This window comes from Caenorhabditis remanei, chromosome X (assembly GCF_010183535.1).
Source record: "Caenorhabditis remanei strain PX506 chromosome X, whole genome shotgun sequence".
Lineage (NCBI taxonomy): Eukaryota > Metazoa > Nematoda > Chromadorea > Rhabditida > Rhabditidae > Caenorhabditis > Caenorhabditis remanei.
This window is the reverse complement of record NC_071333.1, coordinates 1,578,259-1,594,532: the sequence shown is the minus strand read 5'-3', so window position 1 is coordinate 1,594,532 and position 16,274 is coordinate 1,578,259. Positions and strand designations below refer to the sequence as shown.

General features: G+C 38.4%; 2 protein-coding genes across 2 annotated transcripts; both read right to left on the bottom strand.

Moving 5' to 3' along the window:
• Positions 1 to 398: 398 nt before the first annotated feature.
• On the bottom strand, positions 399 to 10,415 carry GCK72_022347 (uncharacterized protein; the record flags this gene model as incomplete). Its single annotated transcript, XM_053734771.1, has 15 exons — positions 399 to 686; positions 1,245 to 1,315; positions 1,691 to 2,147; positions 2,200 to 2,321; positions 2,474 to 2,738; positions 2,991 to 3,121; positions 3,468 to 4,544; positions 4,958 to 5,125; positions 5,270 to 6,578; positions 7,468 to 7,585; positions 7,636 to 8,439; positions 9,452 to 9,513; positions 9,563 to 9,646; positions 10,135 to 10,254; positions 10,311 to 10,415. 15 exons carry the CDS (start codon positions 10,413 to 10,415, stop codon positions 399 to 401), a joined length of 5,181 nt encoding a protein of 1,726 aa, XP_053578337.1.
• A 2,471-nt stretch (positions 10,416 to 12,886) lies between these two features.
• On the bottom strand, positions 12,887 to 14,300 carry GCK72_022346 (uncharacterized protein; the record flags this gene model as incomplete). Its single annotated transcript, XM_003096712.2, has 2 exons — positions 12,887 to 13,573; positions 13,647 to 14,300. 2 exons carry the CDS (start codon positions 14,298 to 14,300, stop codon positions 12,887 to 12,889), a joined length of 1,341 nt encoding a protein of 446 aa, XP_003096760.2.
• Between the last annotated feature and the right edge of the window lie 1,974 nt (positions 14,301 to 16,274).

Sequence of the window (16,274 nt, the reverse complement as noted above, 5' to 3'; positions counted from 1 at the left end):
TGTACAAACATAAAACACATTTGTTGAAGGAGACATTTATTTCTTTCGTCTCTGTTTCTCTTTATGTTCATCTCTCCGTTTTTTGAACAGAACGAGTGTTTCACCTTGATAATTATTGATTTATTCAATTTCTGTTGTGTCATAATAAAAGTATGAACCGGGCAAAGTCAGCGTATAGTAAAAACTTACAATTCAGTACAATTTCTAACCAGTTTAGAAACTTTAAAAAGATCAATAAAAAACAAAGTTTGATTTGGAATGGAATGGAAGGGACATAACTACAATACATCGGTAAGACAATCAGAAAATTCAAGTAAGCAACACGGAAAAAAGGGAAAAAGTGGCGAAAATTGGAAAAGATGACTAGTTACTAAGGGGGGAGGGAATAACTTTGAAATCTAATATCTGTCTTCACTCAACTCCTGAATCGCACCGCCGACGGTCTGCCTGGAAGGTCCGCCCTGGAACGCATGTCCATATTGTCCTCCTCGGCGGGGGGCAATTGGACCAGGCATCGAAACTTGCCGCTCTGGCATGCTTCTGCGGTTTCTACCCTTGTCCTTTTTCTGATTTTTTGGTCGATTCGGGTTCTTGTCAACATATTTCTCGCCCATCACTTGATAGTAGACGAGATGGGCAAGAGGTTTGGCCATTCTCTCGTTTTGTTGATATTGGTAGCGAGGCAACTGAAAAATTGAATATAAGATAAGCTGAATGTTTGATTAGCGGTGCTTATTTCTTCATGGCGTCTATCAAAGCGTATTCATTTTTAAAAAAGCGTGATTTGACCTGCAGTACCGGCAGAACCAGTTTAATCCCAAATTTTGAAAGTGTGTCATAGTAAAAACCAACCGTCCCGCAAAATAACTTTTTGCAGGATCGAACAGACCTAGAGCAGAACTTCATTTTTGTAGTTGGTTACTTTTTTGTACGGATGCCTTCTCTCAAATCAACCAGTTTCAGTGCAAAATAGTGCAATTTTTTTAAAAATTGAGTAAGTTTATCATCGCCTTAGGCGTTTCGCTGTAGAATGTCAGTCTTGCAAAAATTATAATAAACTATCATCATTTACACAAATATGATATTTTGGCTGGTACTGTATGCGATAAGGTTGCGTAGTCATTGCAAAGATAAGCTTAATGTTAGATAAAATCTCAATTTCTGACACCAACTTCAAAAAAGCTCATTCTCCACCACATCATCCTAATCACCGAGACGAGAAGGAACAGTTTTCAAATTCTTACCTTGATAATGGCAAAATCTTTTAGTTGATTGATTGCCTCGATTGTCCCACGGCAGGAGATGACGAACCGTTCTGAAAAATTCAATTTCATTCTACAAAATACAATGTTAATTTTTGAGTTCTCGTCACGGGAACAGATTTTGATTAAGTGTCTCACAAGTTATATCTATCGATAGATCAAAATCGGAACTATGATTTTGTTGTTATCAACTTTTTGATATCTCTGCTAGATGTTTAAGATGCGTCCTTAAAAGTGAGTATGACAGCAGCCAGCGCGTCTTTCTTATGAAACCCATATTTCAAACAGAAAGAGAAATAGAAAAATATCAACAACAACAAAAATGTAGCCGTGGGTGTAAACTTTCGACTTATATAAGTTTTGAAATCGCATAAAATTTTTATGCTCCGTGACGAGCTCTTAAAAGTTTGATATTAAAAACAACTCACCAACTCCCTCAACGAACTTCTTGTCCACTCTGCCTTGAATCTCCACACATGTTGAGTTTTCTCTCAACTTTTCCAACAATTCTTTCTCTTTGACTCCGAATGGAAGTTCAACGATAAACGGATCTCCTTCGATCACATTACTTCTTCTGTCCAAGATGCGGTCCGTGGAAATCGGGAGATCGTCAAATCTCAGATTCAATAAAATATTGAAGTAGGTCTGAGTGGCCGCTCTATGGTACTCAATCCATTCTCCTCTCATAAACAAACTGCTCAGACCGAATGGCTTGAAGTTCAGATTTCGGAGACGTCGGAAGTCTTGGGTGGAGAGGTAGTGGAAGAATGAGAGAGTTAGACGATCGAGATCCGTATCTGTCAGTTTTCGAGGGTTCGGAGGATCTTGGTTCGCCGTTGAATATTGGTTTCTGGGTGCTTGGCTAATTATTTTTGATGGTGGTATCTGAAAATAAATTAAGAAAATTAACATACAAAAACTGAAAATTGAGACTTACGAAATCAATGATATTCGATTCGCTCTGTCTCTGATTCTCGTCAATAAGAGATCCCAATTTGTTGGTGCCCACCATAATGACCATCAATGAGAGGTGATACCATTTGAGACCACTCTGCGGTGCTGAAATAATGAATCATTTCGAAAAACGTTAAAACGATTTGGTAAATCAAAAATAGAGCTGTATTAGAAAATAGAGCTCTAGTTGACAATTTTTCCTAAAACATGTGCTATTCAAAAAATTTGAACATTATCTGTAATTGGTTTCCACTCACTTTTCAAGTTATCGCTCAATAATCCTTTCGCTTTTGCCCATGACTCGATAATGAATAGACATTTCTGTAGTTCCAAATTGTTTTGAACATAGGAAATAATGATATCCGTCGCTCTTTCCTCTTGTTTATCCAATATCGGCGGCGCAAATGGGCTCGAGGTAACCAAAAGTCGGTCAATGAATTTACCAAATTTATGTATACCACCGTTTTTCATACATTCCTGTTTGTCATCCTCTATGAAGGTTTTTCTGTGGTTACAGATTGCCTGAAAATTTGATCCACGTTTTTTGTAAACGTTAATTAACTTCCCTCATTAAAAAAAATCGCCTTCTAATTGAGCTAGGTATGTGTCGAAGCCCCACAGGCATATGTATAACTAAAAAGTCTGCATAGTAACCAAACATGAACTATAATGCTGACGCCCTTAATGTAATCAGTTAATTTCTATATATTTTGAGACTTCGAAATCATTCTGAACGTTATGAAGCAAACTCTGACCTATATTCAAAAACCTTACCTTAAACTGTGGCGGACGGGGAACTGGAATGTCGTCAGACGCAAACACGTTTTTTTGTCTGACTGTGTTGAGAATGTCATATGCTATCCAAGCAAACGACAGTTTTTGGTCTCCAGTCTTCTGAGCAGCTGCTAAAAATGATAAATTGATTGAAGTTGTATCATCCAAATAAATAGACAAGAATTGATAATTTTAATCGTGTCGTACAGATCAATCATAATTATCTAATACTGTGATTGAATACTTTTCCTACGTCTTCTAGATTTTGAGCCTTTTCGTCAAGCTGCCATCATTAAAGTACCATATCTCAATATAGGAAAGAGATAACGAAAGGAAACGAATTATAGAAATGTAACTCTAAGTTTGATCTACCAAATTATGATAACAATATATCGATCTGATGTATGTGTTAAAAATTGTGAGCCCTCAAAGTTAGTTAGATTCCAAATTTTTTGAATACAAAACTGTCCAACTTACCATAACAAACTCTGTAATAAGCCACAGCCTTTGCCATCATTTTGTTATTTGGTTCCCTGCAGACTCTTCTCAACACATCCTTTTCATCATCGCTCATTCTTGAGTTCTCTACTTCCGTAAGCCTCATATAGGCGTTCTCCCCTTCCAGGAACTCGGCGAAGAACTGCTCTCTATACTTTCTGTAGATCTCTGTCATTTGAGTCTCGATTATTGTTTCCGTATTGTAGAGACTCATGTCGTCTTGCTCTCTCTCCGAATGTCTGTTTCGGATCTCCCGGTAACATCCCGAGAAGATCTCTGCTTCAGTGTTAATACCAAATGTGTCCATTATCGATCGCAGTTGGCCATTATATCTAATCATTTGAACGCGAGCGACTTCAGCGTACTTCTCCCATCTTTTCCAAACCAATAGTGGGTCGAGTTCAATGGGAACTTGCTTCGCTGATGACGACGCGAGCACATCATTCACACATCGCAATTCGCGATGTAATTGCCCAAGAAGACGGGACGATTGATAGGATACATTGCCATTATATCGATTTGCAGCGAAATCCGGCCGTCTCTCCGATCGTTCGGGCGGCTCATTGATTCCGGTGATATGATTAAAAGTCCATTCACTTGTCAAAGGTGGCGGGGCGACACCTGACTTGGAGTAGTCTAATGCCATCGCATTTTTCACGGCTATCGCATTACAAACATCCGAGTTAATTCCGAATTGATCGGACTGGTGCAGGTGATTTGTTGACGTCACTCCGACATCTTCTTGCTTCATGTACTCTGCATAAAATAGATTCATCTTATGATCCATCTCTGATGAGGTAAACGGGACTTCGGGTTTATCGGAGGAATAAGCAAATGCTGGCTCATTCCTCTCGAAAAACAACTCCGGGTCCCAGATGACGGCGTATTCGTCGCCGTCCAGATCAGACCCGGCCATCTCGTCTGGTTGCGATCGTGGACCTGTTTGAGGGAAAACAATTACGTCCTTGAGATGGTACAATTCGGGGATATCCACGGCTTCATACATGCGCACATCCCCTTCGCACAAGGACGGAAACTTCGTGACGAGGACTTTTCCTGAAACATTGTTATTTGCTCCCTGTCATGTGAGAATCAATTAATGACTTTCAAATTTTGTATTTTCGGGCAGAGTAAACCTAGCGCTACATTTTGGTAGGTGACTAATTTTCACTATCTATGTTTGCTTTTGCGGTACGCGTCTTTTACAAATGCCCATCTTGTGATAAGGGTGGAAGAGACGGAATCTTTTGTTTCTATATTTTGAAGTATACAAATTAATAAAGATACGGGAGTCTCGTTTCTCGGCGTCCGTCTCTTTCGGTGTTCTCACTATGAAACTTTGTATAGTTATCAAAATTTTTCAAATCGCAAAAGTGTAGCCTCATTTTCCATTTACACGCATTACAAATGACTGAAACCTTTGTATCCCCGACTTTTTTAAAGTTCACTGAATTTTCACTAATTCTCACCTTTCAAGGTAGTTCCAAAGTCCTTCAATGGACTTTTGTTGTCGACGTTCTCCGTGTATCTGACGAAGACTTGGCCGTACTGCAATTGTCCAGTTTCATCGACAACTCCGAACACTGAGCGTCCAAGATGGCTGGGGATGGGGATTTGAAGTTTGCGCAGGAGTCTTGCTGCAAAACATTAGCTTTATAAGTTGATAACTATTACATATTGATGTTTTTTTAACATCTATGTCACAAAATTGTCTGAAAATTAGTTACTGTAGACACTAGAACAAGCTAAATGCTGAAATCTTTTTTGAACTTTCAACTCACACATGGACGAATCAATGGCGGCCTTGACAATACTTCTGAAGAATGGCTCTGCCGACAACACAAATCCATACTTCCTTTCCAGCGTCGCAAAATGAACTCGCCGTGGCATTCCCTCTAATCTGTTTCGACATTGCTCCTCATTTACAATCCATTTCGAGTAGTTAACCATTTCCATTGAGAGCAACTCTTCTATTCGAGCCGTTACTCTTTTATGACATTTCAGTGACTGCATAGCGGATACTTGATCCAGAATGTTAATGAATGGTTTGTTGAGAGTCACTGGTGTTGGAGAGGACCATTTGACCATTTCGATGGGCCACTCTTCAACTTTTCCTCGACTGCTGTGGAACTTCAGTTGGCTACCACGAAAGAGGCATTTGAATGTATAAGGTTCCAAGTCAGCCGATTCTATAGACTCCTTTATCATAAATCCTTTTCGATAGATATTCAGGAAATAGTCGGCAATCTCATCAATACTTGGTTCGATGGCCAGCATTCCTTTCAGACCTCTGAACCGAATTTGGTATGCACTAGGTAGACATTTGATGGAGATGCTTTGACAGATTTTTGTTGCAAGCCTGGCAGAGATGCATCCGACGCCATCTGTGAACTTGTATTGTCCCGCACCGCCAACAGCGTCTACTATCATAGTGTAGTCTTGCAAACAGATCTCTACTCCATCACAACGTCTCGCTTGTGTGAAGCACTGTCCCAGTCTTGCCATGGCCTTGGGAATGCTGCCGGTCTTACTGAATTTTCCAAGCTTTTTCCGGTAATCGATGATTTTTGGTTTGAATGATGGATCTGGAAAACGGATTCTTGGATATCTCTCTTTATATTCTGCCAGCTGTGTCTTATTCCATCTTTCCATGAAGTAAGCCCCGCCATCTCGCATCTGGGAATTTGAAGAAGCAAGATAGCTGAATCCTCTTCCATAGATGACAAATCCGTCCCTCAGATGATTGAGTGTTCTTTCCTCTAACAAGTCTCTCAATTGATTGTACCTCATCTTCTGGAAGTTGTCATCTCGAAATGTGGCTCTTATAATACGAGTTCCATCGTGATCGGCACCGTTGATTGCTCGATTGGCCATTATTGTTTCCGGTGCCAAAAAAATTATTCGAGTTGGAGTAAGAATCACTTTTCGCACTTTTCTATAGCCTTCCTTCCATTCTTCCTCAGTAATTTGATTACTGAGGCCACTCTCTTTTCTGGCAAGGCATAATCGTTTGAAAACCTTTATGAGGTCCCCGAGCCGAGGACGATTGTCGACATGATTCAGAAGATCTTCAAGCGCGGCTTCGCAGAGCTGAAAACACTTTTTTTCAGATAAAAAATATCGAAAATAAAACTAATTTGAAAAGAAGATATATTTCTACTACGTTATCACACAGTTTTCATGTTTACACCGTTCTGTAGATCAAAACTAGAGCTACACGTTTGTAGTGTTTCACTTTCTGTACTTGTCTTTAGTACTAATTCATGCTTTCGCAGAGTACAGTTATCAAGCCCGGACGGGCAGACGAGCGATGCTTTAGAGAGCGCACATTGCAAAAGCTGTAAGAAACAAAAGAAAGCTGTTCACTACAAAATGAAACAACGCGTTTATTCTAAACAGCAACGTTAAATTTAAAACAAGTACACTAAAAGGGTACTTCAAAACTTCAAAACCTCAAATTTAACCAATCTATCAGAAAAAAATGTTCCAGAGCGCAAGATAACGCCAAAAATGATCAAATGCAGTAATCTAGCACTATTTTCAGATGTTATGGATTTTCAAATGATGAACTTAAATTCTAGCTTCGATCATAAATCAAACTATGACAGGTTATCAAGTTTGCAAACTGTTATAAACCTATGAAGATATTTTTTCCACTTTTCTTTTTGATAGCCCTAGTTTCAAATAATAAGCTACACCGCACATAAAATTTCAAACTTTTCATGCAATAAAATCTGTGAAAAGTTGCATGAGAGCTACGTTATGACCCCGTAAAGCATCAACAAAAGTTTTACTAGGTCATAACTTGATCCTCATAAAAACTCAGGAGGGTATCATTGCAGGAACTGAATCAACGTAGATAATACGTCGGCACGTTCAAGAAAAATACAATTTGAGCGGGTTTTTTTTCAATATTTGTAGATTTCTTTCAAATTTTTGTTTATTTTCTGTGTTTAAGACTGAAAAATCACACACTCACATTGTGTCGTTGCCAGAAGGAGTTACCCGCATCGTCATCCACATGATCATAGATAATTCTCAAAAATTTCAACCATCTGTCACGATTTAACAGGAGTTGATCTTTGACTGAGGATCCTCTGAAAAAGAAAACGGTTTCAAAAATAGTTCTTGAACATCCAGAACTTACCTTGACAGTAAAGCTTCAATGAGGTATGTGTACGTGAATCGTCTTTCGCTGATTCGATCCGCAACCTTTCTGTCGCCTCCTGATTGTCGCTGTGGAAAAATAGCATTCAGGAAGTCCGAAAAATCTCGATTGCTCAAATCACATGGCTTCTCCGCAATGTATGGACTTATTTTGTGGTCTTCGATGACATGTGGAATGTCTTTCCTGTAGTAGTCAAAAAATCTTCCACATTCAATTGGAATGTTCCATCTACAGCAGAGCCTCGACAGTATTATGTGAAATGTATATTGATCGAAAGTGTTGTATCCGAATTCCAAGCAGAATACCTTATTTTCCGTAAGCACTTTTTCGGATGACCTCAGATTTGGATTGTGTCCGCATGGCAGATCCAACACTCGATTCGAAAAAGTTTTCTTCTCCGGGGCACTCATTGGATTCACTTGTTTTTTGATAACCACCGGGGTCTTCATCACAAAGTAGATTCGTTTCACACATGATCCTTGCAGAGGCTGATGGCGTTGATCGACTATGATCTGCCGGATTGCATCTCCTTCTACCGATATCAGATACTTCGCCAAAACCCAAGTTCCACTGTTACCATCATACTCCTCCACAGTGAACTCCGTGGTCACCGGCCAAACTTTGTCGAATTCGAAATGCGTCTGGATCGTGTTTATCTCTGGGCCATTTCGATTAGTTGAAGTAAATCCTGGCTTGAAGAAAACATTGAAATGATTGTAGAACTCATCGTTCAAGATGTTTCCAAAGAGAATGCGTTCGGTTGGCTGTTTTCGGATGGAGGGACTGAAAGAAACTTTTGTTAGAAGAAAAAGTTTGAACGCTTGTGGTAGAGTCAAGCAATTATGGAATAATTAGAAATTTACAAGACTAGATAGATTGAAACAAAGACTACATTTCTATAATAGACAATTTTTTGAAAGCTATACCCACTTTTCTGATAGTGGGAATTAAAAGCAGGTACCTAGACACAAGGGAGGAGGCGAGAAAGCGTGCAGCGTTTCTTTGCGTCTCCTTGCACATCTCGAAGATGTATAAAGATTTTTATATAATAATTTTTTAACAAGCAAAACGTAGATCACAATTAGTTGAATTTTCAAAAATTTTAAAAAAATAAAAAAATAAAAAAACAGAAACTGGTGTTTGAAATTTTAACGGTACGCGAGGAGAAAAAGTGTTGCTTCTCTGGCGTTTCTTCCCATTTCGTCGCGCGGTGCCCAAATTTTAAATTAAATACGCATAGTTCCAAACGGAAAAGAACTATAGAAGATGTTGTAAAATGTGACCAATTTTACGTTTGATTGATTGAAATAAATCATCTTACAGCAAATTTGCCACAAGCCGCGGCGGGGTCTTAGTACAAAAATTGAAATTTTGAATTTTTGTTGATTTTTCTGCAAAAATGAGTTTTTGACTATATTTCCAAATATCGATAAAAACTCAAGAGTACATAAAGTTTTTAACTGTTTCTGGTTAAAAGTTCGAAAGTCTTTGAAACATTCTGTGAAAAAATTGGGCACATTTTTGACACCGGGCCGATCGGGCCGTGCCGGCTCAACAGACATTTATCAGCTTTCTGCTAGCGCGAGCTGCTCTCTTTGAATCACTCTTTGCAATATTCTCTTCTGTCTTCCCATCTCCGCTGTAGTTGGAAACAGATTTTTCAAAAATGTTCGGGGCAATCATAAGAATTTTAATTACGAATGTATAGCCCTTGTTCTATTTATATAATCATGTTTTTTTGAAACAAGTGATCAATTTTTTGTTTAGTGGCGACTTTTTCAAAAAAAAAACTTACTGCAAGCTCTGATTGAATAGAGCCGGATCTTGTAAAATCACTGTTCCAGATAGTTCACGGAACTGAAAAATTTAATGTACTTTCCAAATACTTTTAAACTATGATTCTTACTCTTTTCTTCAGTTCGCACACCAAAGATGAGACGCCGTCGAGGAAAGTAGGTAGCAAAAAGACGAGCCCATTGGCGGGCTTGATCTGAAAGAATTTAAGATTGAGAAGGTTGGAACGGGGGAGTCTTGTGAATTTAAAATTTTGTAAATTTATTTTTTTAACAATTGAAAAGCTAGACTACTAACTTCTAGTGGTCTGTTTTCACATAGCTACGGCCATTTTGGAAAAAGCGCCTATGAAAAAAGGAAGAGACGAGATGCGATCTTGAAAAGCACTTATCTGGAAAGTGGGCGGTGCTATGGAAAAATTCAATCAAAACATATTTTAGTTTTTATTTATGGAATTTATTCATTCTTTCCTACAATTAGCATTTTTTGGGGTCGTCGTGTTATCGTGTCAAAAAAACCAATTTTCGGAATTTCAATTTTTCTAAGAAAAAAACAGAACATTTCAAAAGTTTATATTTCTAAACTCAATACCAATACCAGTAAATAGTAAATTACAAAAATGTAGCCTCGTTCTTCTTTTTTCTCACTGTTTTGCTTTAACAATTCAAAACCAATAAAACATACTTGGAACGTAGTTTCGAAAAATGGGTCCTCACATTCGCTGCTTACTTTGAGCCGTTCCCCGTCAATTTCGGCTTTCGTTTTGGCATAAAATTCGTCTAAAATTTTGTCTTCTGTCATGAACTGAAATAAGTATTTTTAGTATACATAGTTTAACAAAAGAAAAGTGAAATACTTACTTTTATAACAAATTGTTCTTGGTCATCAATGTGCTGGTTGCGGCCGTTTTCGTTGCCAGGAACCGCCAACCTGATGAAGACAGTGGAAGAAGATGTGGATGACATAAGGTGTTCGTTTTCTTTCTCGTTTGATTTGATGTTCTCCTCTATCACATTACCTGAAAGTTGTCCTACGATTGTTTTCGAAATAAAAATTTAAGAGTGAGCAAGACAAAAAACCGATAAAAACGTTGGTGAAAACGGAACGTGACATAGTGTGTAAAAGCGCCAGGCGGGCACCGAAGAAGCGGGAAGAAGCAAGCATGGAGAGACAATAAAAAGAGAGAAAAGAAAAAGAGATAGAAAAAAGAGAGGGAGTGAGAGAGAGACGCAGACGACATCACGAGTGTTTCGCAACTGTTCTCCCGCTTCGACCATCCTAAGACGACGTCATCACTTTCACTTCTTCTCTTTTTCTCTTTTTCTCTCTCGTTTTTGATACGACCAGTAACGCTTTTGAGGAGAGGAGAGCAAATAAAAAATGCGGGTCGACACGCAATGGTTACCACTGGCAAAGAAAAGAACACTTCGTTCGGCAAAGGGGGAGGTTGGAAGGGGGGACTTTGTCCAGAACGCTCGCCGATGGAGAGCGCGCCTCGATGAGGAACGCGTCAACGGCGCGCCAAACTCTCAATTTTTTGGCAATATCGCTCAAACTTTACCCCGAAAAGTTTGATAATTATCCAAATTTCTTAATTTTGTACACCACAAGCATAAAAGTAGTGGAAAAAGATATAATAACACAAAAATGAATGTTGAATCACCAATTATTATGTTGGAAGGACAAGAAAAATGGATTTTGGCAAAAAAAGTTGTGAAAAAAATAACAGAGAAGGGGAATACGTCTTCTTGAGTTTTTATAATTTTATTGTCAGAATGAAAATGTAGACATTTTTAGCTGATCAGCAAGAAGAGCGAAAAAAACTTTGAGAGTGTGTTACGGTAAAACTGATTGTCCCGCAAAGTGAAATTTTTATGGATTGTACAGATCAAAAGTAAAGATGCATTTTTGTACTCGGCAGTTTTTTTGTGTGGCTCTTTCTAGAGAGTTATAGTGATTTTAATTGAACAGCTCAAATCAAAGTTATAAACTACAAAAATATACTTTTATATTCGTTCTGTTTAATTTATTAACTTTAACTTTTTGGGGCAATTATTGATACCACGGCACCCTTTCAAAGTTGACAATTTTCAATTGAAACGGGTAAAATAAATAGAGTAGAACACATTTTTAGGATCAAATAAAAGCTCGTTGAGGTAAAGAAATGAGGTGAGATGAGAGATTCGAATGAAAGCTTTGAGATCGAAGAAGTGAGCATTTATAGGTTTACTTGGAGTTTGTGAGCCGGGGGCAGATGAGCAGCCGGTAAAAGAGAGCAATAGCGTGGTGCGGATGATAGTGTTGGGTATGCGGCAGAGTTGCATGGAAGTGAAATTTTCTTATCCGGAAGTCGGAAGTCGGAAGTCGGAAGTGAATTTCCTTATCCGGAAGTCGGAACTTGGAAGTCGGAAGTGAAAAAACGCCCGGAAGTCGGAAGTTGGAAGTCGGAAGTCGGAAGTCGGAATTAGATTTTTTCTCAAACTTTCAAAAACTCCAAGAGAAAAATCATAAAATTCGCGAAAATCAGTGGAAAAGTTAGTTTTTGGCTGAAGAACAGCCTATTTTCTGTCCTTTTAGACCATTTTTCCATGCATTTTTGCGAAATGCACTTTTCGAAAATTCCACAGTTATGGAATGACGGAAGTCGGAAGTAAAATTCCTTATCCGGAAGTCGGAAGTCGGAAGTCGGAAGTGATTTTTGTTATCCGGAAGTCGGAAGTCGGAAGTATGAATGGAAAAAATGCCCGGAAGTCGGAAGTCGGAAGTCGGAATTCCATGCAACTCTGGTATGCGGATAACGGTGTTCAAAAAAAGATGGTTAGGAGAAAAAGTATTGGTTTTTGAGGCAAAATTAGAAAGCTGTCCAGGACAGATTCTGCTGTACTTTGAATCTCGCCTCTACAAAATGCCCCTAAACCGAGATACCGTGTAGAGCTCGGAGTAGGAAAAAGCAATATTACAGGTAGCCCGTCGGTGCCGTGGATCTTTTAGAAACTGATAGAGTTTCGGCGATGCTATGAGACTAAAGTACTCTAACAATATAAAGAATACGCATATTGTTTATGAATACTTTCTGCATGGTGCTACCAGTACCACCGCTCGAGTTACTCGTATGCTTATCTACTGATGCTGAAACCTGGGCAGACCACATGTAGATGGCAAAATGATGAAATAATAAAAAATATAAGTGTCATCGAGAAATAACTTTACTATTTTGACATATTTATTGAGAGTAAAATATAAGAAGGAAAAAAAAGAAGAACAACACAAAAAATGACTCATAAAAAAGTGGAGGAAAAGAAACTGAATAAAATATGAGACATGGACAGAAAGAAAACAATTTTGAATTATGTTTCAATTCATAAAACAGAAAATTATGTGAAAAAATTAGAAATGTGAATCACTTTTTGAGCTTCTTTTGAGTTGTCCCACCCGCCTACTGATCCTTCTGCTTTTCCATTTGTTCGTTGAGATCAAACCACGGATTGAAGTTCCCGAGGAATTCCATTATGTAATCTTTGCCAAAACATTCATCTGGGAGTACGAGTTCCTGTTTTACAATAAGATCTTGTCTTTTCTTTACACCTTTGCAATTGCAAGAAGCGAAAAGAGGCAACTTGAATGATTTCAGTTGATCGATAAGATACTTTCCCTTTGCTTTCTTGTTCATTCTTGAGTAATTTTGCTCCGTTTCAGTGTCTGAGAAGTTGAGAATAATCTTCTCTTCTTCAGTGATATCCAGATTTCTGAGTCGTTGCATGTCTTCATCCTTGATTAACTTTTCGAATTGATCTCTTCTCAAACTTTTTCCAACATCTCGCTCCTTCGTATTCCATTGTTCGATTGTCTTCTCCTCTTCGGCTGTGAAACAAACATCCCTCGCCGGACGCCTTTTCCCAGTCAAAGCTGTATATGTCTGACAAATCAAGCACAATTTTTCATTAGCACTTGGATTTCTTGAATTTTTTGTGCAGTTAACACATCCGATTCTTGGCTCAAACTCCACAATTGTGCATGATTTGTCTTTGCACATACAGAGGGAATTCCAGTAGTTGTGGAACATGAAGTTTCTGATGTATTGGAAGCTGTAGTGGTGCACTTCATCGAGTGAAAAGTTGGGAAGCTGAAAATATAAAACATTGAATTTATTAGAGAACTATGAAGTTTTTTTGTAGAAACTGTTAGAAATAACTAACCGCTTTTTGCTGCAAATCTCTCATTGAAACCATCTCATTCACTCCATACAACTCCAAGTTGGCAGTTTGTGCTATGCGGGCATGCTTGATCATTTGCGGACGACGTTTCAAAACTTCGTCGATGGTATCTAAACTGTCAGCCATATTGTACTTGTTTTGCATCAAATGCTGCAAAGCCTCCTCAAAAAGTATGTGACCATTAAATTGCCTCCAAATTGGCATAAAGTAGACATCTCTGACATCATCATGGAACTTCTTCTCTAATTTTTTCTTCTCCACCACATTCTTGTTATCAGACTCATAAGGCGCCCAGATTCTTTCTTCGCGATCCTTTTCATCCTTATAGTCCTGTTTGGGGACAGTTGAGAGTAGTTGGGGAATTTTGGCTTGAAATCTAACACCCATTCTAATCTTTCCCTTCTTGATAGTCGGTCCCATGTTTTTCTTCTTTTCTGCTTCAGATAATGTGGTGGACTGAGGCCGTTGAAATGGTGAAGCATTCGACTTGGTTTCTATATGATCCTGATTTCTTTTCGTTTTCTTCTGTCGTGGAACCGATTGATTTGAGTTAGAAAATTGTTCGCCCAGGACATGCCGGGCACGCTTGGCAATCGGTTGAAATGGAGCCACTGCTTTTGAATGTCGTTTTGACATCTTTCCGAGATTAAAGTTTTGTTGAAACACGGTGGTTGAGCTGAAAAAATATTTGTTGAGAATGGTTATGTTGGAAGACGGGTAGAATTGGCATCAAAGCTGAATGAACAAAAAAGTAAGAAAGAATAAAGCAAGGATAGAGAAACATGCATCACCACTTTTGGTTGCACTGGTCACAACCCATATTGAGGAATGAATGAATCAGAAATAGAATGGAGATGATCAGTATTAGGAACTGCATTGCAAACGACGACTCCGCCCAAAACGATGACTCCGCCCCAAGACTAGGTCATCTCGCCTACCTTCCCAATTTATCTTGAGATACAATCAGTTATAAACACTGTCAGTTGCAGTATACAGTATACTAATCAAACTCTGGATAAGAAAATGTACAGTCATAAAAGATCACTGAAACAACCAGTTATATTGAAATGAATCTGATGCGTAGGAAAAGTTGAGATATTCACAGAATTTCATAGGGGGATCGATTATTTAAAAATGATCTTATCTGAATTCACAATATCGCCATATTTCGTCTCCCTCAAAATACAGTACTGGTCATAAAGAATGCAACAGGTTCATTTTTTAGCTGAAAATTGTCACATTTGTGAGTGTGGAAGAGATTTTTGAGCTGTTGACTACCTGTTACTTTTTAGGATGAGCTTGTACATAAAAGTCGTTAACTACAAAATTGAAGTTCTATTTGTGATATGTCTAGTCCATGAACAATCAATATTATGTGATAATCAGTGAGACCTGTCACACTACCAAAGTTGTCCATTTTCTACTTAAAACTGCAAGTATCGCATTCCCACAGCTTTTTCAAATTGTTTTTTTCCAATTTTCGGATTGCATTCTTTATTTCGTACTAAGTTAATTCTGCTGAACGGATGTTAAGTTCACTATCTAATTTTTCTTATGCGTCATAGTCATTCCCCAGATCCAAAATTCCATATCTTCTCATTGCACTTTTTTGACACTTTAACTTCGAGATCTCTTATGACTGTTTACATTCATTGTTATTTTATGAATAACTATATATCAAAATAACTACACCGATATTTGCTCCTGAAGCATTCATTTCGCCATCTCAGTGAACCATTATTCGCGTGAAACTGCTCCAATTTTATGACTGCTTTTTTTTAATTTCGCTTGGAAGCAAAGAATCTGATTACTTTCGCGGTCTTATCTTTGCAACAAAAATAGTGTATTCTCTAGACATGAAAGATGAACTTCGAGAAGATGAGGAGTAGTGTAAAATATCATTCTACGGTGAGATTTCATCATAATTGCAGACATGAAGAAGATTCGGTGGACTGGAAAATTTCTGACTTTGAGTTTTCCTGCAAATATTTTCCTCTCAATAAATATGATTTCACAGATAGTTCATAAGAATAAAATCGGTGCTTTCCAGCCAGACCCCTCATCCTGCTAACGAAATTCTCGATGTGTGATGTTTGAGAAAATAAGGGTTCATGGTGTGCCCAAACTGACGGAGCCGTCAATCAAGGAGAAAGACGGCGCAATAAGATATATGAGAAAAGATGCACAAAAAAACGCCTGGCATACATAAAAACGGAACAGAAAGCAGGGGATACAACCTTAGCAAAGTTGGAAGCCGAGATTCTGAAGATTATGGAGATAAAGAAGGACGCAACCGTCGGACAAGAGAATTGGATGGTGCGAGCAGCAAAAAGTGAAAGAAAGGGAGTTTATCGAGGATGTTATCGGTGTGGAGGAAGACACGCATCAGATGGATGTTGGACTATGAATGAAGATTGTTACGAGTGTGGAGAGAAGGGACACATTGCAAGGAAATGCCAATCGAGACGTGGAAATCAGCAGAATAAGCCGATTCTCACCATGTAAATAAATGGTTTTATAAGTCCCTTCTCCCGCCACCAGAAGACATAACAATGTTTGTGCGATCGAGCCGTAAGCGAGTTATTTAGAACAGGTTTATTTACAAACTGA